Below are 19,218 nucleotides of genomic sequence, written 5' to 3'. Positions count from 1 at the left end.
AACTCAGTATAGCTACGCCTTTACTACCATAAAGGTTAACTGACTAAAACTAACTTCTTATAAGTTGAGCCTTGAATTTATTGTATATATTTGAGAGATTTTCGTTGAATGTCTTTTCAATCAGAGTTCTCGTAAAACTATTTTACTAAACATCAAATCACGTTTTTTTTATCCGTTGCATATATTCAACTTCACGGTTCGGTATCATTTTGATTGATACTGTAAACATTTGGAATAAGTGAGTATTTGGCTATTGAAGAGTCGGTAAAAAAAAGTGTGCTTTCAATGAAAATTAATCAAAATACTACTGTTGATTGCGGCAACTTGATTCTCGTGCCATATCAAAAATGCCATGTGTTAAAATACCATAACTGGATGAAAAATGAGGAATTGCAAGAGCTTACTTGTTCAGAGCCTTTAACTCTTGACGAAGAATATCAAATGCAGGCCTCATGGAGTACTGATGAAGATAGTATGTTATGATGGTTCAACATTCGTGATTGATCAATTGCATCACAAGTTCTAATCATTTTCTAACGATATAGAGCTGACGTTTATCGTTTTACTAAACGAAAACGATGAAGCTAAGAAACCTTCAATTTTGGATCATGTAAAAGCCCACAGCGTTGAATCAATGATTGGGGATGTGAACATGTTTTTGACTGAGGAATACGCAGACGGTATAGAAGAATTTGATGATTCTCCCAGTGATGCTAATGCTACCAATGCTACGAAGGAGTCAGAGGTACATATAGTAGGTGAACTTGAATTGATGATTGCAGAGCCTCAGAATAGAAGGAAAGGATATGGAACCAAGATTGTAGATGCATTTTTGCACTATGTTGAATCCAGTGGAATTGCCAAAAATAAGCAAATCCTTAAGTATCGAGTCAAAGTTGGCTCCCAAAACAAGCCTAGTATTCGGCTATTCAAGAAATTGGGCTTCTCTCAAGTTAAGTACAACGCTTATTTTGATCATGTAGAGCTTGAACTAATGAGGACTTCATAAGCGATGCAACAACGCTTAAAGTTATTTACTTGTTTACTTTATGCAAGTGTTACATGCAGCGAACTACTTTAAAAGGGTTTATTAAAAATTGTTTTCTACACAACCCTATGGCTAATTATACCTCTCATCTCGCAACAACAATTATTTACATACAGACCTTTATTTTATAATCGCGAATTGGGTCTGCTTATAAAATTCGTGAACAACTTGGATAATTTCACCGATTTCTACTCTTCGATTTTTACATTACATTACAAAATAATATGAATACAATCTTTATTGATCATTTTACTTTTGAAAAAGAAAATTTTTGTTTTTAACTGAATGCAAAAACCATGAGAGGTTTCTTTTTCATTAATCACTCAACCAGAAACTTTATGCCTTCTTTCCAACCTCAGTAACGGTCAAATCTATAGAAAACTTGTTAGCTTGAGTTCACTTATATGAACGATTAACTCAGAGCTGATCATTTGTTTCACGAATTATCAACGCTTTAGGAAGAATTCCTTCGCAAAATGCTTTAAGGAAATGTAGTTCCCTCAATAAAAAGTAACTGAGTTAATCTTTCTTAGTAGTTTATATAACATACCGGGAGGAAGAGATTGACGGAGCTTCTCAGCCTTCTTGGCGTCAGCGACAACCAAGGTATACAAGTACTTGGAACAACGAAGCTTGAACTTAACGTCCTTGTTAGTGTTCTTCTTGATGCGGGCAGAAGTAGCATCCTTTCTGCGAGCGATCTCCAAGAATTGCTTAATGTCACTGATTTGACGAGGCTAAAACATGCATTAGTCGATGGTCATTCCTAACACTGAATATATTTTACAGAGACAACTTTAACGAACGAAAGATGAAAACAGTTTTCTCTTCCATAAGCTGCTGAAACCTCTACTTATCTCACTTACCATTTTGTTGAGCTTGGTGAAAGACCAAGAATTCATTCTTTCCAGTTTATCAAAATTTCTGTGACTGTGTTTTACAACTCGAATGGTTTGTAACTCGTTAAAAAGAAATTACGAGCTCTTAATCAGCCGGTATTCGCTCAAGGGGATTAACACTATCCTTCACTATACTGCTTGAATGGGCGTTAGATTGAAGTTCGTTTTTTAAATTGCTTAGCTCAGGTATATACTAAGTGTACGTGATAATAAAATTAAAAAAAAATAGAATAAGAGATGGTCAATATTTATATCTTAATCTATAGTTAATACTTTAATTTTTCCATGCATAATGTTTTTGGAAATTGATAGATGAAGTGTAACAACAAAGAAATGTTTTCAATAGATTTACATATCCATTTGCTATATCTTTTACATCTTTCTATTAGGATCAAACGACTTTATGCTCTTCGTTTTTGAAAACTATATTACATCAATTGCGAAAAAATAGATTTTTACAATAAAATGCTTTCATCCTATCCAAATGTGGATCAAGGCTCTATCTGTCTGTCTACAAAGTATTAACAACATAGCAGCATTCTTGTGAATTATAAAGATAAAGCATACTAACTACTACATATAGAGGAAGTTTGATTTATATGAGCGTGCTTCTATACGAATTTTTTGTTCCACGACGGAAACGACTTTTAAATAAACTCATGAGAAATTCCAACGAAGCTTAAACATTGCCTTTCAAGTGTCAAAATAATTATTGCTTTCGTTCACTAAAATCATTAAATCATTTTACAAAAAAAAAAAAAAAAAAATACGTATTGCTTTTCGAGTAAGGATAAATAGTATCATAATCAACTTTCAAACTTATCAATCACCCACGTTGGTAATTGCTTCTCTGACTTGGGGCCAAGAACAGCGGTATAGCTCTTTTTTGGATTTACCAAATATTTTTTGGCAACGGCCTTCAAATCATTCGCTGAAACATTTAGTAGCTGCTTTCGCCTATTTTGAAGCATTTCGTCTGTAACCCCATCGACAAAGTAAAGCATTCCTTTTTGGCTTTCACTAACCGGGCTATCAATTCCTTGAAATACTGCTAGTTTGGCTTCATCTATATCTCTCTGAGAAAACTCGTGAGTGGTTGCCCATTCAGATGCCTCGTCAAAAACTGATAAAGAACGTATTGGATCGGAATCCCGATAAGTAAAGAAAGACAGTACACCATCTATACCACTGTAAGAAAGACCAGCCCCATATGCGCCTCCTTTCTCACGAATTTCACCATGCAGATATTTGTGTGTCAAAAGCGATGAAAGAATTTGAAGCGGTGCTCCATCTGGATGGGTATATGGAACGCCTAAACAAGACTTCGCAGCGAAATAGGTTTGAAAAGGTAATTCATGATAGGTTTTAATAGAATTAATACCATTTCGTTCCTTGGAAGTCGATTTGGTCTGAGTTTGTTGATTGACTCCCCGTGACTTCATAAATTTTTGTAACGCCTTTTCAACAACTTCATGTTGTGTAGGGCTTGCGTTTATAGCAGCTTTAAAACCAGATGTGCCTCGTAAAATTTCACGAATAGCTGTAAGCTTTTCGACTAACGGACCAAAGCTTTCTTCTCTAGATAACTGGCTTAACAGCTTTACTTGAGTAAGACCACCAAGTTGTTCAGTAATACTTGTTTTCTCGGTGAGACCTGATGCAGATGAAACTTTGGCAAATGAATGTCCTTTTTCAGCAATTCCATCCGTAATTCCACTAACCGACGTCTTCAACATTATTGCTAACTTGTCTGTGTTGGATAAATTAGTATTCCAAAACGCTTTGTTAATCAATTCCACCAATTTCCCAACATTCTTGTCCAAGGCATAACCAGAGATAGCTATTCCTAGTTCATATTTTGAGACATCACTGTTGTTTGTCACTGCTGATGGAGAAATACTGATACCACCAGTGTATCTACGGATTTGGTGTTCCAAATCACCAATGCTTTCAGAATGAGTTCCTAAGTTTAAGCAGGCATCGCAATATACGGGTAGATAAGGTATCAACGATTCCGGGAAATTTTTCAAGGGTAAAAGAAGTCTTATATAAGTCAAGCCAGCAGCCAAATCGTACCACTGTGCTTTCATACCAGCTATATCCAAAAATTTAAGTTTAGTTTCATCTATAGTCTCGGGAATATCAGAGACACTCAGAGTTGGAAGGCAACTAGTATCAGCAGGAGTTGATTGAGCTTCCAACAATTTAACACTAGTCTTCTCAATTTCTGCTATATCCTCGTCCGTGAGTTTAGAGGTTCGTTCCTGCAGCTTCTTGGCTTCAGCTTCTTGTAATCTTTGGGGAAACGTGGAGGAGGGAAGCATTGTAAAAACGAACCTTGACTTATTCTCAAGGATGTATTTCTTAATAAGCTTTTGGAAAAGCTTACCATCGCTATTCTTTTGTTTTAGCCATTCTATTTGCTTATTAAATGATAACCAATCCGCTGGATCAGCACCATTAAACCAGTTAAAGGGTAAGGATTGAGCTAAACCAATTCCAAAGTGTGCAGATTTATGCTTCAAAGAAATCTCCATTTGATGCAAAATTGCCTCCAGTTTCTCATTTTCAAATCCCTTCAATGCAAGGTCATTAAAAATAGAATATACGAGATTTTCAATTTTTGCGAGTGATTCCTCAGATGCTCCTTCGAGACCAACAGAGAAAATTCCTCTCTTAGTGGTAGAATCGTATCCACTATTTGGAGCAAAATCAGTACCCAAACCTGATTCAATTAAGGCCTTGTAAAACGGTGAAGAAAATCCATCAAAACATAACTTCGATAGAACCTTAAGAGCAAAAGTTTCATAAACATTTGAGGTATCGTTTGCAAGAAAAGAAATTGAGGTTTTTACTTGCCTCCCAGGAGCCATAACCGGATCTAAGGGACCATATTCCACTACCCTTTTTTCTTGGTCAAACTCCTTTAAAAAGGTGTTTGGTAAATTTAGCTCTCGTTTTGAAAATGGCCGAAATGTCTCACTGAGCGCAGATAAGTTATCTTCCAAAGGAAATGACCCATACGAAAGAATTTTGGCGTTGGACGGATGATAGTGGGATCTGTGGAATTTAACTAGCTCTTCATACTTAAGATCAGGAATTGCCAAAGGATCACCTCCACTGTTGAATCCGTACGCAGTTCCCTGAAAAAGATGTTGCTGGAACAGCATATAAAAAATGTAAGATGAGTCAGAAACTTGGCCTTTCATTTCATTGTAAACAACACCATTAAAAATAATTGGAGACTTTTTATCGTTAACGTCAGCATGTTCGAATCGCCAACCTTCCTGTAAGAAATCTAGTTTGCGCAGCTTGGGAAACAAAGTAGCATCTAAATACACATCCCGGAGGTTTTTATAGTCGGTAGTATTCACGGTTGCAAAAGGATAAAATGTAAAATCTGAAGCAGTAAAGGCATTCATAAAAGTTGCTAAACTACGGTTCAACATTTTAAAGAAAGGATCTCGAACTGGATACTTATTACTTCCACAAAGAGTTGTGTGTTCCAAAATATGAGGAATTCCTTCATCGTTTTCTGCTGGAGTTTGGAATCCAATGCTGAAAACGCTATTTGGATCTTCTCGATCCAGATGTATCATATCTGCATTGGTCGGCTCGTGTTTCAAACGAGTATAATTAAGCTGTAACTCTGGTACTTTTTTAGTCTAGGAAACAGTTAGTAGTTCCATTTTTTTAAATTTGCTTTAGCTACTTACATCGACTACACGAAAATCATGGACTTTGTCGCCAACATGCAGCCATCGCTGAAATAGTCGACAGTTGTGTGTTTTTATGGTTTTCTTTGAAAATGCTATCGATAACTTGGCATAATTCATTATTTTGAGGAAACCAAGGTTGCTGGTTCTGAGTAGACGAATAACTCCTTATTCTTATATAGTAAACAAACTTTGACCCGAATTTTAGCACCACATTTACTAATGAACTTTTAATTGTACTGTTTTTGAACTTTCTATTTATAGGATAGTTTTTCTGGTTCATCTTCATTAAAAATAAACCTCGTTCACTATCAATGTCTATTCAAGCCATCGTCTTGGCGACGTTTGATGCAAAAGAAGGCTACAACGTCGAGAATTATTATCCTGGAGATTTCAATGTTGAAGGAATTGAATATTTGCTTTTCCCTAGTGGTATACAGGAGTTAGATAATTGTACCATTTTTTTTCGATTTCAAGACCAGTTATGCTTAAGTGTGTTTTCAAAATTGCAACACCCCTCGTTTGAAAGGAGTGCATTTTTTACATCTGTCGGACTCATCCTCAGCGATGATATTAACTTTGGTGAGGCTGTTGTAAAATATGGAGAAACATTACTCTATATCGCGAATGGTCTGTCGTTAGCAACTTTGAAATACAAATTTGGGGAAGACGCTTCTGAAACGTATGCTTCTGAAAAGTGCACATCTCACCAGTTATCAGATAGTGATTTTTTTAAAAGTCTACAAACATCAGCTGTGAATCTTGAATTTGATTCTCTTTTTGAGAAACTTCAAGGGAACAAATTTGCTATCTTAGGTGCCAATTCAAAGGAACTCTCTCAATCTTACGCAACAATTCTGCTCGATCACCTTGGACCGGCTTTTTATTGTCTTTATAAATTTGCACTTCAACGCAAGCGGATTCTTTTGATATCTTCTCATGATGACCAACTGTATTCAATTATCGATATGATTGTTCGACTAAGCTCTATCAAAAGATCATCTGATGCTTCTATACCAATATTACTTTCCGATTTGCACCCATTCTACTCTGTTGGTTTGGCTAATACTAGCACATTACTAGATAATGACTTAGAAGAGGGATGGATTGCTTGCACAACTGATACTGTATTACTTTCCAAGTCTTCACTGTACGACCTTGCGTTATATTGGCCTGACAACTCTTTTAATGCTAATAAATACCCGCAAATTTTCAACTCAAATTCAATCCGTATCAAACCTTCATATGATGACTTAATTAATTTTAAGGGTCTTTCTAGGTATCTATCATTTGACGGGGAAAGTAGTTGGGGGCTTACTACCTATTCTCTGGCTTCTAAATACATTTTTAATACAAGCCATCACAATCTGACAGATCAGGAATTCTTAAATGAGAATATGCTGGATTACTTCCAACGTTACAATCAGAAATTGCTGACCGTTTTGAGTTCAAACGCAGAGTCATTCAATGTTTCAGACATGCAAACATTAGGTTTGAATCCATGTCATTCACTCGATAAATCATTTGTGTCAGAAATTTCACAAATATGGTTAAAAAAACATATCAACTGGCAATACGGTAAATACTTTTGGCTAAGGCGGGTATCTCTAATTTTTCTAGCATCTACATGTTTTTTATTTATACTTTGGAAACTATTGTAGACAAGAGGGATTTACCAATCCCCTAAAATAAAAAACGAGTTTTACCTCGAGCACCGGTTTCAAAGAAATTCCATTTTGTCATTAAAGTAATATATTATAACATATCTTCCTAATACCTTTATTTTATTCATTTTTTATGAGTAGATTTATTCTCTGTTTTTATTGCTTCATACGCTCTGTAAGCATTTCAAGAAGCTTTTCATCAGAGATATCGTCAGAGATACCAAGAGCAACACGATATTGCTTAATCATATCTTCTCTATCTTCAGCAGTTAAACCATCATCTTCGTCAGGATCCACTAACTCGCCATTATATTCATCTTCGGCATCCGAAACAGTTAGACCAACATCCTCTTTATCTTTAGAAACATGCATGTCTTTCATGAGTTTAGAAAGCTGAGCTTCTTTTTGTCTCTCTTTCGTCTGTCGTTGAATTTCTTTCATTCGTTCCATTTCTGGAACATATTCTTCCTCGTACTCCTTAACTTTAGCTTTAACAGCTTCTAAAAAATCATCCATGCCTTCACCTGTCACAGACGAACAGGACACGAAATCTAAATGACGATAAAATTCCTCAAGCATTAAAGACATACTGTTTACCAACGAACCCATATATCCAGATGTCGCACCCTCAGAACTCATACCTTCGTCTTTAGTCACAGCTTGCTGGAACTCTTCAAAATCGGTCATCCATTTCTTCGCAAATTCGCTATCTTGAACATCACATTTATTATAAACAATGATAAGTGGGAGCTTGGCTTTATAGAGCATAGAGCATGCATAAAGCATAGATGACATCCATGTTGAAGTAGATGTTGCCCTTGGCGTATCGACAACATAAGCGATGCATGTTGGCCAAGAACTGGCAAGTGTATCGCATATGATACTTCCAGAGGCAGACCATTGAAAAATTTCTATTTGTCCAGGAGTATCTATCAAAATGTGATCGACTGTTGGTGCACGTTTTTCCAAAATTTTTAGTACTTGATCAAACTTTGTAACAAATAAGTTTAAACTTGTCATAATACCGCCATTTGGCCCCAAGTTATATCTAAATGAATTAGAAAATTTCCCAAAATCTTGTAACTCTGGAATAGACAAACGTACTGTTTCATAACCTCTTTATAATTGATTGTATCACGAATATCGATATTTGCCTCATAGGGTAAATTTCGAACAGCAGGATCCAAGTTTAAAATGTAAGGAGGTTTATTTTTTGAATGAAGGTGTGCATTCAGTTGTTGCATGAAGGTGGTTTTGCCTATTACATGAAAATGATTAGAAATTGCTGCGTTGAGTGCTTTATTGGTTTTTCAATTATAAAAAAATTCATACCTGAACCGGCCATTCCTACAACTATGATGGCACAAGGCTTCTTCTCTTTATCTGTCATTTTGATCTACTTATTTGAACCAAGTGGAAGAAGAGGTGAAAGGTCAGTTCAAAAAACTACTGGGTAACACAAATTGAATTGAACGTCTTAAAAATTCATATTAATTATTCATATTAATTCTGTTTAAAGTATATTAAAAAAATAAATTGATTCATGAACTCGAAAATCGAAATTTTGCATTCAATAGAAGAAAGATAGTTAGTTAAATTCACTGAGACGTTCGTTGTACAGCAATTTATTTCGCAAGCAGTTTAAAAGTTTATACCATTGAACGTTTCACTCAATTTTATTTTTTTTATTTCGTTGAGAACGTGTTTGCAGAGTTGTTTGAAGTTAACGAAGGACGTCGTATAGGCATGGATCTGTTGTGGTCTATATTAGATGATTTTAGTATAGAATTACTCTTTTTGTGCAACTGAAATGCCATTCCCTCGTGCTTTATATGTGGGTTTTCTGCTGCTGCTACACGTGCATTCATAAATTGTACTGGGGGAATCTTGACAACCTGAGCTTCGGTCATTTTATCGTGTGCGTCAATTTTGTCAACAGAAACTTTTTCATCTCCTTCAAATTGGTTTAATAATCTATTAGTTAGTCGGCATTCGCACGCATTGATCGGTCTGTCTTACTCCTCGAATTCTTCTACCCTAGGTGACTCAGGAATAGGCGGGCGCTCGTGATGCATAAGGATGCTGTCCAGTTCTTCATCTATATTTTTATGTTTAGTTTTTCAATTTGGTCATTAATAAATTTTTTATACCTGCGTAAAGGTCTGTTTCTGAATGGCTTTGAATGGGGGGATTTTGCAGAGCTGGCAGACTTTCATGAATGTCATTCTCAATGAGATCTGATATAGGTTTATCCACATTGGAAATTTTCTTCTCTATTGAATTTTTATGTTCTAGCTTAACACTTTTATTTGCATGGCTTTCTATAGGGGTAGATACTTTCTGAGCGAACCGTGCATAGGGTCTTTTGTTTGCGCGTAAAAGGTTGTCGTAGTTGAACTCAGCCTAATTTTGCATTTCTGTCAGCTTAATTATTTTTAAATTTTATGTGTTTCCATATTACCTGGGCAGGTGCCATTTTCAAGATTTTTTGAATATAGCGTTTGTCGTAAAGGCAGTTACCCATGCTACTTCCAAAGTTTCGAAGAGCTCTCTTTAATGCGTCCGTAGTTCCTTCCTTTTTACATTTTTCGTAAGCTAATGCCTTCACTCGACAATTCTCTATAGATCCATATCCAACGTCCTAGAAAAACCATTTGTTAGCAAGAAATTGGCCACAATCTGATATGGAATAGTTAAGAACGAAAAAGTTATGAATTATTTCGAAAAAAATACCATTTGCTATAATTAATTTAACCGGTATCACGAAATATTACTGAGGACATGTTTTGTTTACCTCATGAAAGGAGCCATCCTTTAATGTAACGCGTACAATAACGCTGATTCCAACATTAAACTTTTTCTCTTTCGTTTCTTCTACCTTTTAATAATGATTAGTAAAAATAAATAAATATAGGCTCAAGAATTGATACGATTTGCACTTTTTTCGTAGAATTTTGACGCAAAATTAACACTTACATAATCGACATGAATGTCTTGAATGGAAGAAGACCACCCATTAAATCCAAATATTTCATTTGCGAGCTCAATTGCTTTCCATGCTTCTAAGTATGTAACAGATCCTCCTCCTGGACCACTTCGGCGAGAAATATACTCTGGGCCAAGTTGCATAGCAAGCAGTTTTGTCATCTTATCCTGTTGCGAATCAGTAAACTCTTCACAAGACGATTGATCAGGTAGCGAGCCCATTTTGAAAATGTTTTGGGGATCTTAATTTAAAGGAATGTTAAAAGAAGAATAATGGGTTTTTTATACGCGTCTTTCGCCACGTCACATTTGTTTGTTTACGCGTCTGTAAACATTGGACCTTGACAATTGAATGAACAAAAAAAAAAAAATCTAGCAAATTTAAAATGCAAATTAATAAAAAATCTCAATTTATTTCCTTAAACAAAGGCATGATTTTATAACGCAGAAAAAAAAAGCTTTTAAACATATAAGATTTCGAGAAGATTATGTCTGTTCTATTATACACTAAAAGAACAATTGAGCTTGCTAGTCACTTTCCTTCGACCTTACATTTAAGAACGTATTTGCTTTGTGTTACCAATTTATAAATGCTTGGTACACTCCAGAAAACAAAACAAACAGTAATGTGCTCTATGGTGTGCATAAAATTACTCATGGGCTGCTAGAAAGAGATTTAATTTTTTTAGGCAATTTCTTTATTTGTAAAATGATTTGCTTTGACATGTATTTCTTTAGAGATAAGTATTTCGATTTTTAATATTTTTGTTTATATATATGTAAATACGACTCTTAGGAAAATTATATATAAAAAAACCCAAATTTTCATTAACTAAAAATAATAACAATATTTTCTATAAATAAACTGCGCTGCAGAAGCTAGCAAAAACAAACCTGGTCTTATTAATTCCATCACCCACTCGTTTTTATTGTTTGCCCTTGTGCAATTGCTAGGTTAACGACTCAAAATTTGGCGTAACGCATAATATTTTAGGTAAAAATTTGTTTTTGATTAATAATCTGCAATTAAACTCTAATATACCAATTTGCTACCTAACTATGAAAGACATGTTTTACAAAGGAAATTGACTGCACTTCAACTTTCAGCTTCTTAATACCGTATATCAATTACAATCAATAGTATGAAATTCTCAACAGAACTGATTACTACTGGACTCAGTGTACTTTTGAATACAATAGTTCCAAAACTAATAAAGAAAATACTGAACATTCATGCAAAGCTTTTCCTAAACGTAGAGGTTCGAAATTTGACTTAACAGTTACAAATTTTATTTATTTAAAAATGATAAAAATCAATTGACATTTACAGTATTTTTTTTCATTCATTCAAATTTTTATTGTTTAACTGCGACTGATGTAGTTAATATGTATATGTTATATATTTTTTAGTGACAGACTTGGACACTATGCCTGAGTGGTTAAAGGGACAGACTAGAAATCTGTTGCGGTCTCCGCGCGCAGGTTCAAATCCTGCTGGTGTCGAATTTTTGCCAAAATAATGTTTTTGCATGTCGAAGTGAAAATAGACTAATTAAGAAGGAATACCATTCAATTCTTTGATTATAAGTATATTCTTACAAGTTTTCTACAAAGGTGAGTCCAATGAAAAGATGTTCATATCATTTTACTTAGTATGATCTTAGTCAACTACCCTTTTAGAGAATTATTGGTTTGCCAGCAAAAGGATATGCCGAATCATATGTTCTTAAACAACACCTTTAGAAGTGTATACTTGCTTCATGGCAGAGATATTTCGTTACCTACAATTCTGATAAACTTACAATTGCACAGATGCTTATCACTTTTTCACCCGTTTTAAAAGAAGAGCTTTATTCCATGGTACTGCTATCTTTCAAAGCAACCTTAAAAATCATATATCCAAAGATGCTCTTACTTTAATCTTCTTTGCGTGCTGCTTCAAGAAGAGGATCTATTTTTTTCGTTTTCAAAGCCTTCAAAAGACATGATTTGTACTCGGCAAAGAGCTCATCACAGTCTCTATTATGGAGATCACCTTTTAAGAATTTATTCGCATACCAATCGTTAAAGCAGGCATCATACTTCTTCTGTTCATAATTTAGTCAGCTAAAATTCGTCCACAGTGTTTATCATATAAAGAAAACTCTACCTTAGCAGGGGTACATTCTTCACTAACAGAGGACGACATAGTTGGATTCAGTAATCTTGATACTTTTCCAAACTGTTGAATGAATGAATTTTCTCCAGATCAATTAAACCAATTTCCTTGTCAAGGAAAAAAAAAATGAACGAAAAAAATTTAACAAACTTGAAGAAATGAATCAAGCAGTTTTCGATCCCAATTCCCTATGACCGTAGTAACGTGGTTGTCTAGTATGTGTAGAGCACTAAGCAAAATACCCCATGCCAGTTCAAGTTTGACACTCCACTTGGAACTTGTCAATAAAGCGAATTTGAATCTTATTTTTACTTATTTATTTGCATTAATCTTCAAATTTGCACGATTAGTGCTATTAAGCCTATAAAAAGTTGCAGTTCTATTAAATAGCCACATACATCTATTTTGTACATTACTATCCTGGCGTTTGCTGATTACGTCCTATTTTTGAATTATTCATTAGTCTTTTTTTTAGTGAAATCTTAGACTTCCAGAACCAGCTTTGTTATTTTTTTTTCTTTTTCTGGCAACTACGCTTGACAAAAAGTTTTTCATTAGGCAAGGATTTTAACCAATATAATGTCACTGGCAGATGAATTATTAGCTGATCTTGATGATATTGAGGAAACTACAGAATCTACAATTACTGATGAACTTGGGCCAGATGCGAAGAAAAGGCGGTTAGAGTTACAATTAGAGGAAGGAAATGGCATTTCTGCTGAATTAGAAAACGATTTGGATATTACCAAAATTAGCGATTCTGCTCAAAAATTGCCTAGTGAAGTTGCTAATAAATTTAATGACAATAATGAGAACATTTATCAGCTGTTGAATTCTACACGTCTTCGCGATATCATAGAAGGAACTGAGAAATATAAAGGCACCGAAAAACAAGCTATCACTGGAAACATCGAAGATGATCTCGAATATCACCTTATCGTGGATTCTAATTCAATTGCGATGGAAATTGACGATGAAATCCTGCGGCTGCACAGACTCGTGAAGGAATGGTATCATGACCGATTTCCTGAATTAAGTAGTTTGGTCTTGAATGCCTTTGACTATTGCAAAACTGTTAGTTCTCTGTTAAATGATTTAGACAACAGCAAAACCAAACTTTCCTTTCTTCCTTCTGCTACAGTGATGGTTATTGCTACAACAGCAACGACAACAGTGGGAAAGCCTCTTCCAGATGAAATGATAAAAAACGTTAAAAATTGCTGTGAGGCAATTCAGCAATTGGGTGAAGAAAAGCAAAAAATTATTGAATATGTCCAATCAAGAATTAGTGTCGTAGCTCCTAATTTGTCTGCAGTCGTGGGTTCTACCACAGCTGCCAATTTAATCGGCATTGCAGGAGGATTGACTAGACTTGGAAAGTTTCCTGCTTGCAATTTACCAGCGCTCGGAAAAAGGAGGCTGACAACAATTGGTATTAACAATCCGGCTGTTAGTGGGGATTATGGATTTTTGTATATGTCGGAAATTGTTCAAAAGACCCCTCCTGATGTACGAAAGCAAGCTATCCGAATGACTGCTGCTAAAGTTGCTTTAGCAGCAAGAATCGATTCCATTCATGAATATCCTGATGGCTCATTTGGCATATCTGCTCGAAAGGAAGTTGAACGGAAAATTGAAAAGCTTTTGGAACCTCCATCACAGAAACCAACTGTTGCGCTACCCGTTCCTGACGATAGGCCAAAACGTCGTCGTGGAGGAAGAAGAATTCGCAAGATGAAAGAGCAATATGCCGTAACGGAATTGCGGAGATTACAGAATCGCGTCGCCTTTGGTAAGGAGGAGGCGGAAGTCTTTAATTTTGACGAAACGGAAGGTCTTGGTATGCTTGGTCAAGAAGGTGAAGGAAAAATTCGTGCAGTGTCAATTGATTCTCGAACTAAATTACGGTTACCAAAAGCGCGGAAGGCCCAACTACAATCAATGGCACAGAAGAATCCCCTTGCTGCAAGCGGTTTACAAAGTTCATTATCCTTCACACCTATTCAAGGCATTGAACTAGTGAACCCCTTACTTCAACGACAACAAAAAGTAGAAGAGGCCAACAAATGGTTTCGTGATGGTGTTTTTACACAGATAAAGAAGGATTCTAATGAGCCGAAAAATAAATTTTCATAATAATGTCTTCATAATGATTAGTTACTTTGCATATAGCTATGTTGCTTTTGCATACTAGTAATACAGACCATAACTATGACCTGAGTGATTAAAATAAAATGATATTTTTAAAATTCTTCGAAAAAACTGATATTAACAAACAATTTTGAAAATTAAGAATATTGACTAATAGATGAAATTGCAACAAGCGCTTTTGCCATAAAGCTAGGCATAGCAGGAGAAGGCAAAATATCAAAATGAACGTATGAAACTATTACTTCAAGAATGATATAGTCAACCTTCAAAATGTGTGAAAAGAGAGTAAAAAAATACTAAAACCTTGTACGCGCGGCAAAAGGTAACCCCTAATTAAGTTGTGAAGTAAGAAAAAAAAAAGCGATACATAAAAAGAGCGAAAGATATTATTATTTACAGAAAAAAGAAAAATCTTTCATACCATTGCTCAATTGAAACGTAAAATTATCGGTTAGTGTGGAAGAAAATTATGAGTCATGGAAAGAACGTCTTTTGGAAAAGGAATGATCGGAGAATAGAGAGTTAGAGGACGCACTGTGAGGAATACTCCAATTATTTACAGAGGAACCAGGACGTTGAAGTCCCGTTTGTTCCCTTTGCGTATCGTTCCAATCTAACACGGAAGAAATTAATTGCAATATTTCGAAACGTTTAGTGTCAGCGCGAGGAAGCGTCAAAAAGGAGACAAACAAATTAGAAATAAGTTGTTTGTCAATTTTTTCTGCATTATTTCCATCTTTAAGCATGCAGAGAGCCTTTGTAAGATGTTCATTCAAAACAACGGCCTCGTGCTGCAGTTTACCAATAAGTAGGGTTTTTTCTTTCACCTCGTGCTCCAAATCAGAGACCCTTGAAAGCCTTTTCTGTGTAGCATCTAACTCATTTTGCAAATCTTCGTACTCTTTTGATTTAGAAGCGAATTTCTCAGTCACGTCGTCCATGGCCTTCTGCCAATTTCTGGTAAGTTCACCGAGGTTTTCAGTATGGGAAGCTTTGGTGGATTCTAATTCAATTTCTAGTTGATGCTGATTTGTCAAATGACGTTGAATTTCAACTTCATACTGCTCTTGTCTTTCAGTTTCTCTAGCTAGCTGCTCTTCACAATCTGCCAATCGAACGGCCAATGATTCTTGCATCTCATGTTCATCTCTGGCTCTTCTTTCCCATTGTTTTGATTGAGTCGATAACAATTGATTTTCTTCAACAAGCGAAGCATTTTGCTGTCTCAAATCTGTTATATCTTGCGTTAAGCTTTCTACTTGTGCGGTCAAGGTTACGGTTTCTTCATTGCTCAACTTAAGTGCTTCCTCTGCATCGCCCAAAGACTTTTCGAGCTCTTGAATTCGTTTTCGATTTTGAGCTAACTCTTGAGAATCCTTCTTAAGCCTTTCTCCCAACGTTGACTTAATTCCCGAGACCTTCCCGAGTAAATTAGAGTGTTGCTGCTTCAATGAGTTATAAGAATTCTTTAATGTTTGATAAGCTTCCTCCTTCTCCGCCAATTTCTTGAAAGATTCTGAACATTCTAAATGTTCATCGTTTTCTTTCAAAACTCCGCCTTTTTCATTCAATTTGAGCTCATTTTTTTCATCTTCTAAGTTCAAACGACTTAAATCCTCTTGTAAATTCTCATTTTCCACCAATTTTGTTTCATTTCCTGCATTTTCTGCCATTCCAGAAATTATGGGAAATTGAATTAGTGAGCTCTAGAGTGGCCCTAAAACATCCATCTTTTCGTAAACATTTCCATAAACCTCGATAATATTCCTTTAACTTGGTTTACGAAATACTAAACCTTTTGCTTTAAAATTTGTTACTACAATAAACAGTAGCAACGTATTCAACTTTAACTGTAAGCTACGCAGTTTGGTATCTGATTTAAGGATACGTAGAACTGCGGTGAGTTTTCCTTATGGTCTATTTATATTACAATACACAGGTTGTATAAGTAGCAACTGAGTATAGGTATTGTATTAACTGGGTTATAATGTTACCTATCACTAATATAGCTCATAACTGAACTGAGGAACGAGGTTCAGTTGTAACGCTATTTATAATATTTCTAAATAGTTGTTATTAACGGGTATCTATGTATATAGACGGATAGTTACCCGTGATTATCAATAAACGGATCTTAGCTAGTATTCCAACATATGACATATAGTGATACGCAACGTAGTGTATCATAGCGTAGTGTAGTATTGCTGACATTAACATACTTTGTTGACCGTTGTGCTGCGGTACGCCCCTATTCTTTCTCTGCTCATGTTAACCAACGAACGTGGTGAAATAAACCGCTAAGTTGGAAAAAGAGTGTTTCTTTCTTCCTTCTCCTTTCTCGTCCCTCACTGCCCAACATAAACAAACTCCCACACATATGAGGTTGAACGAGTCTGCATATTCTTTTTAAAGAAAAGAGTTGTTTTCTTATTCATATTGACGGTTTGGTAGTTCCTACGAACTTGCATTTCAGATTGTTTATTTTTCATTCGGGTTTTTGCAAAGTAAGTAGCGTTGTCTTGCATCTACGGTGATAGAGCTTTCTTTCAAATAAGGAGGATTGCTGGTCCTTGGTTTGGTCAACATACGGTTTTTAATCACATTTCGATTTTACGCTGCATTTTCGATTTGCTTCAGATATCATTAATTGGTAGATTTGAAGATTATAACATTGAAAAAGACTTTTTTCACTGTAAAAAATATTTATTTTTTTATATTCAGCTATTCGAAGAACATTTTTTTTGCATTTTTTTCTTAGCTGGGTAGGTGTTCTTCACATTGGAGAGCTGTTTTTGGTTGATTGTTTTGTTACAAGATTTTTTGCATTTGTATATTACACGGAGCTTTTCGTGCTGATCATTTTTTACTTCTTGATTGTTCTTTACTGTTTGTGGTATATTTCTAAAGAAAACACAAAGTAAAGTAATTTTGGGTAAATAACTTTTTCGTTGTGGCCCTTAGAACAGTATCCTGGTACTGCACATTTCTTCTACTGACGATATTTTTACCGGAACTCTGTTCCGTACTTAATTCTCGGCCATTTTTGACACCGATTTTTTAAGTAGATCCCAATACAGCATTCTTGGATACTTCTGTCTCTTTTAGCACCGTTTTCCTTCTCACAATCTACTTTATATTTCTACCATTTTCCTATGGGACGGTTTAAGAGGCATCATGAAGGGGACTCAGATTCCTCCTCATCCGCTTCCGACTCTTTATCAAGAGGAAGAAGGTCTCTTGGTCACAAGCGAAGTAGCCACATAAAAAATCGGCAGTATTATATTTTGGAAAAAAAAATTCGTAAACTCATGTTTGCTATGAAAGCCTTGCTAGAAGAAACAAAGCATTCAACAAAGGATGATGTGAATTTGGTTATCCCTGGTTCTACTTGGAGCCATATTGAAGGAGTCTACGAAATGTTGAAGTCAAGGCATGATCGCCAAAACGAACCTGTCATTGAAGAACCCTCCTCTCACCCAAAAAATCAAAAAAATCAAGAAAATAATGAACCAACATCTGAGGAGTTTGAAGAAGGAGAGTATCCCCCGCCATTACCACCTTTACGGTCTGAGAAACTAAAGGAACAAGTTTTTATGCATATTTCTAGAGCTTATGAAATTTATCCAAATCAGTCGAATCCGAATGAATTGTTGGATATCCATAATGAAAGGCTAGAATTTCTTGGTGACAGCTTTTTTAATTTGTTTACTACGCGTATTATATTCAGCAAGTTCCCTCAAATGGATGAAGGAAGTCTTTCCAAACTCCGGGCAAAATTTGTTGGCAACGAAAGTGCTGATAAATTTGCAAGGCTCTATGGGTTTGATAAAACACTTGTCCTCAGTTATTCTGCCGAAAAAGACCAACTTCGAAAATCTCAAAAGGTCATTGCTGACACTTTCGAAGCATATCTCGGTGCATTGATATTGGATGGACAAGAAGAGACAGCTTTTCAATGGGTTAGCCGACTTCTCCAACCAAAGATTGCCAATATCACTGTTCAACGTCCTATCGATAAGCTGGCTAAATCAAAACTTTTTCACAAGTACAGCACTTTGGGCCACATCGAATATCGCTGGGTCGATGGTGCTGGTGGTTCCGCTGAGGGTTATGTTATTGCCTGCATATTTAATGGCAAAGAAGTAGCCCGTGCGTGGGGTGCAAATCAAAAAGACGCGGGCTCTAGGGCAGCTATGCAAGCACTCGAAGTCCTTGCAAAAGATTACTCTAAGTTTGCCCGTTAATCCCACATTTTTTATTTTTCTAAAAATTTAAATCCCATTTTATACGATGAATTAATTCGTCACGGTTTCGATCGTTAAAAGGTCTTACTGTCACAGTCAATCTATCTTTTGTTTGGTCCTTATGAAGAATTATTTAAAGTCTTTTTAGCATTTTATATTCTCTTTTAGTTCAAAAAAAATATAAAGTTTTTGTTCCTCTGATTATTCCGTATTTCTTTAGATATTTAAGTTAGATAAAACTGGAAACAGCCATCCAGCTATTTGTTTCAAAAAAGGAATGTTCACTACTTTACATGATATAATCATGCTGCTTTTAAACACTGTAGAAACTATAAACTGCGGTTTAAGAGGTG

At 35.5% G+C, this 19,218-nt stretch overlaps 10 protein-coding genes, 6 long non-coding RNA genes and 1 other non-coding gene across 17 annotated transcripts, besides 1 other annotated feature; 9 read left to right on the top strand and 8 right to left on the bottom strand.

The window, feature by feature from the left end:
• SPOM_SPBC577.03C (GCN5-related N-acetyltransferase) lies at positions 1-2,158 on the top strand. The gene is made up of 2 exons (NM_001021208.3): positions 1-472; positions 546-2,158. Exons 1-2 carry the CDS (start codon positions 286-288, stop codon positions 1,007-1,009), a joined length of 651 nt encoding a protein of 216 aa, NP_595301.1. The 5' UTR covers positions 1-285; the 3' UTR covers positions 1,010-2,158.
• Positions 74-972, bottom strand: SPOM_SPNCRNA.4862. The gene has a single exon (NR_194218.1). It is a non-coding gene; the product is annotated as a non-coding RNA (long non-coding RNA).
• Positions 1,269-1,932, bottom strand: rpl3801 (60S ribosomal protein eL38). The gene is made up of 3 exons (NM_001021207.3): positions 1,915-1,932; positions 1,599-1,785; positions 1,269-1,419 (listed from the first exon to the last, which is right to left on the bottom strand). Exons 1-3 carry the CDS (start codon positions 1,915-1,917, stop codon positions 1,385-1,387), a joined length of 225 nt encoding a protein of 74 aa, NP_595300.1. The 5' UTR covers positions 1,918-1,932; the 3' UTR covers positions 1,269-1,384.
• A 67-nt stretch (positions 2,159-2,225) lies between the features above and the next one.
• SPOM_SPNCRNA.4861 lies at positions 2,226-4,300 on the top strand. The gene has a single exon (NR_194217.1). It is a non-coding gene; the product is annotated as a non-coding RNA (long non-coding RNA).
• cym1 (metalloendopeptidase) lies at positions 2,446-5,813 on the bottom strand. The gene is made up of 2 exons (NM_001021206.4): positions 5,664-5,813; positions 2,446-5,612 (listed from the first exon to the last, which is right to left on the bottom strand). Exons 1-2 carry the CDS (start codon positions 5,781-5,783, stop codon positions 2,754-2,756), a joined length of 2,979 nt encoding a protein of 992 aa, NP_595299.2. The 5' UTR covers positions 5,784-5,813; the 3' UTR covers positions 2,446-2,753.
• On the top strand, positions 4,540-5,730 carry SPOM_SPNCRNA.4860. Its single transcript, NR_194216.1, has one exon. It is a non-coding gene; the product is annotated as a non-coding RNA (long non-coding RNA).
• A 56-nt stretch (positions 5,814-5,869) lies between the features above and the next one.
• On the top strand, positions 5,870-10,598 carry SPOM_SPBC119.16C (uncharacterized protein). Its single transcript, NM_001021205.3, has one exon. It carries the CDS (start codon positions 5,978-5,980, stop codon positions 7,322-7,324), a length of 1,347 nt encoding a protein of 448 aa, NP_595298.1. The 5' UTR covers positions 5,870-5,977; the 3' UTR covers positions 7,325-10,598.
• Positions 7,353-8,762, bottom strand: npa3 (GTPase npa3). The gene is made up of 3 exons (NM_001021204.3): positions 8,660-8,762; positions 8,432-8,585; positions 7,353-8,375 (listed from the first exon to the last, which is right to left on the bottom strand). The coding sequence occupies exons 1-3, from the start codon at positions 8,715-8,717 to the stop codon at positions 7,484-7,486; spliced, it is 1,104 nt and encodes a 367-aa protein (NP_595297.1). The 5' UTR covers positions 8,718-8,762; the 3' UTR covers positions 7,353-7,483.
• rti1 (DNA repair and recombination protein) lies at positions 8,835-10,534 on the bottom strand (the record flags this gene model as incomplete). Its single annotated transcript, NM_001021203.2, has 6 exons — positions 8,835-9,301; positions 9,347-9,425; positions 9,478-9,730; positions 9,789-9,968; positions 10,122-10,205; positions 10,304-10,534. 6 exons carry the CDS (start codon positions 10,532-10,534, stop codon positions 9,013-9,015), a joined length of 1,116 nt encoding a protein of 371 aa, NP_595296.1. The 3' UTR covers positions 8,835-9,012.
• Positions 10,599-11,733: 1,135 nt separating the features above from the next.
• Positions 11,734-11,815, top strand: SPOM_SPBTRNASER.05. Its single transcript has one exon. It is a non-coding gene; the product is annotated as a tRNA-Ser (tRNA).
• Positions 11,816-11,931: 116 nt separating this feature from the next.
• Positions 11,932-12,500, bottom strand: mdm35 (the record flags this gene model as incomplete). Its single annotated transcript, NM_001021202.3, has 2 exons — positions 11,932-12,399; positions 12,462-12,500. The coding sequence occupies 2 exons, from the start codon at positions 12,498-12,500 to the stop codon at positions 12,229-12,231; spliced, it is 210 nt and encodes a 69-aa protein (NP_595295.1). The 3' UTR covers positions 11,932-12,228.
• Positions 12,501-12,725: 225 nt separating this feature from the next.
• prp31 (U4/U6 x U5 tri-snRNP complex subunit Prp31) lies at positions 12,726-14,733 on the top strand. The gene has a single exon (NM_001021201.3). The coding sequence runs from the start codon at positions 13,050-13,052 to the stop codon at positions 14,604-14,606; it is 1,557 nt and encodes a 518-aa protein (NP_595294.1). The 5' UTR covers positions 12,726-13,049; the 3' UTR covers positions 14,607-14,733.
• Positions 14,693-16,306, bottom strand: rud3 (golgin protein Rud3). The gene has a single exon (NM_001021200.3). The coding sequence runs from the start codon at positions 16,292-16,294 to the stop codon at positions 15,089-15,091; it is 1,206 nt and encodes a 401-aa protein (NP_595293.1). The 5' UTR covers positions 16,295-16,306; the 3' UTR covers positions 14,693-15,088.
• Positions 15,033-15,240, top strand: SPOM_SPNCRNA.4859. The gene has a single exon (NR_194215.1). It is a non-coding gene; the product is annotated as a non-coding RNA (long non-coding RNA).
• Positions 15,411-16,436, top strand: SPOM_SPNCRNA.1383. Its single transcript, NR_150261.1, has one exon. It is a non-coding gene; the product is annotated as a non-coding RNA (long non-coding RNA).
• Positions 16,437-16,472: 36 nt separating this feature from the next.
• Positions 16,473-16,831: an LONG TERMINAL REPEAT.
• A 911-nt stretch (positions 16,832-17,742) lies between these two features.
• On the top strand, positions 17,743-19,066 carry pac1 (double-strand-specific ribonuclease Pac1). The gene has a single exon (NM_001021199.3). It carries the CDS (start codon positions 17,774-17,776, stop codon positions 18,863-18,865), a length of 1,092 nt encoding a protein of 363 aa, NP_595292.1. The 5' UTR covers positions 17,743-17,773; the 3' UTR covers positions 18,866-19,066.
• SPOM_SPNCRNA.4858 lies at positions 18,282-19,179 on the bottom strand. The gene has a single exon (NR_194214.1). It is a non-coding gene; the product is annotated as a non-coding RNA (long non-coding RNA).
• Positions 19,180-19,218: the final 39 nt, after the last annotated feature.

Source organism: Schizosaccharomyces pombe (genome assembly GCF_000002945.2).
Source record: "Schizosaccharomyces pombe strain 972h- genome assembly, chromosome: II".
Taxonomy (NCBI): domain Eukaryota; kingdom Fungi; phylum Ascomycota; class Schizosaccharomycetes; order Schizosaccharomycetales; family Schizosaccharomycetaceae; genus Schizosaccharomyces; species Schizosaccharomyces pombe.
This window is presented reverse-complemented; position numbering and strand designations above follow the sequence as displayed.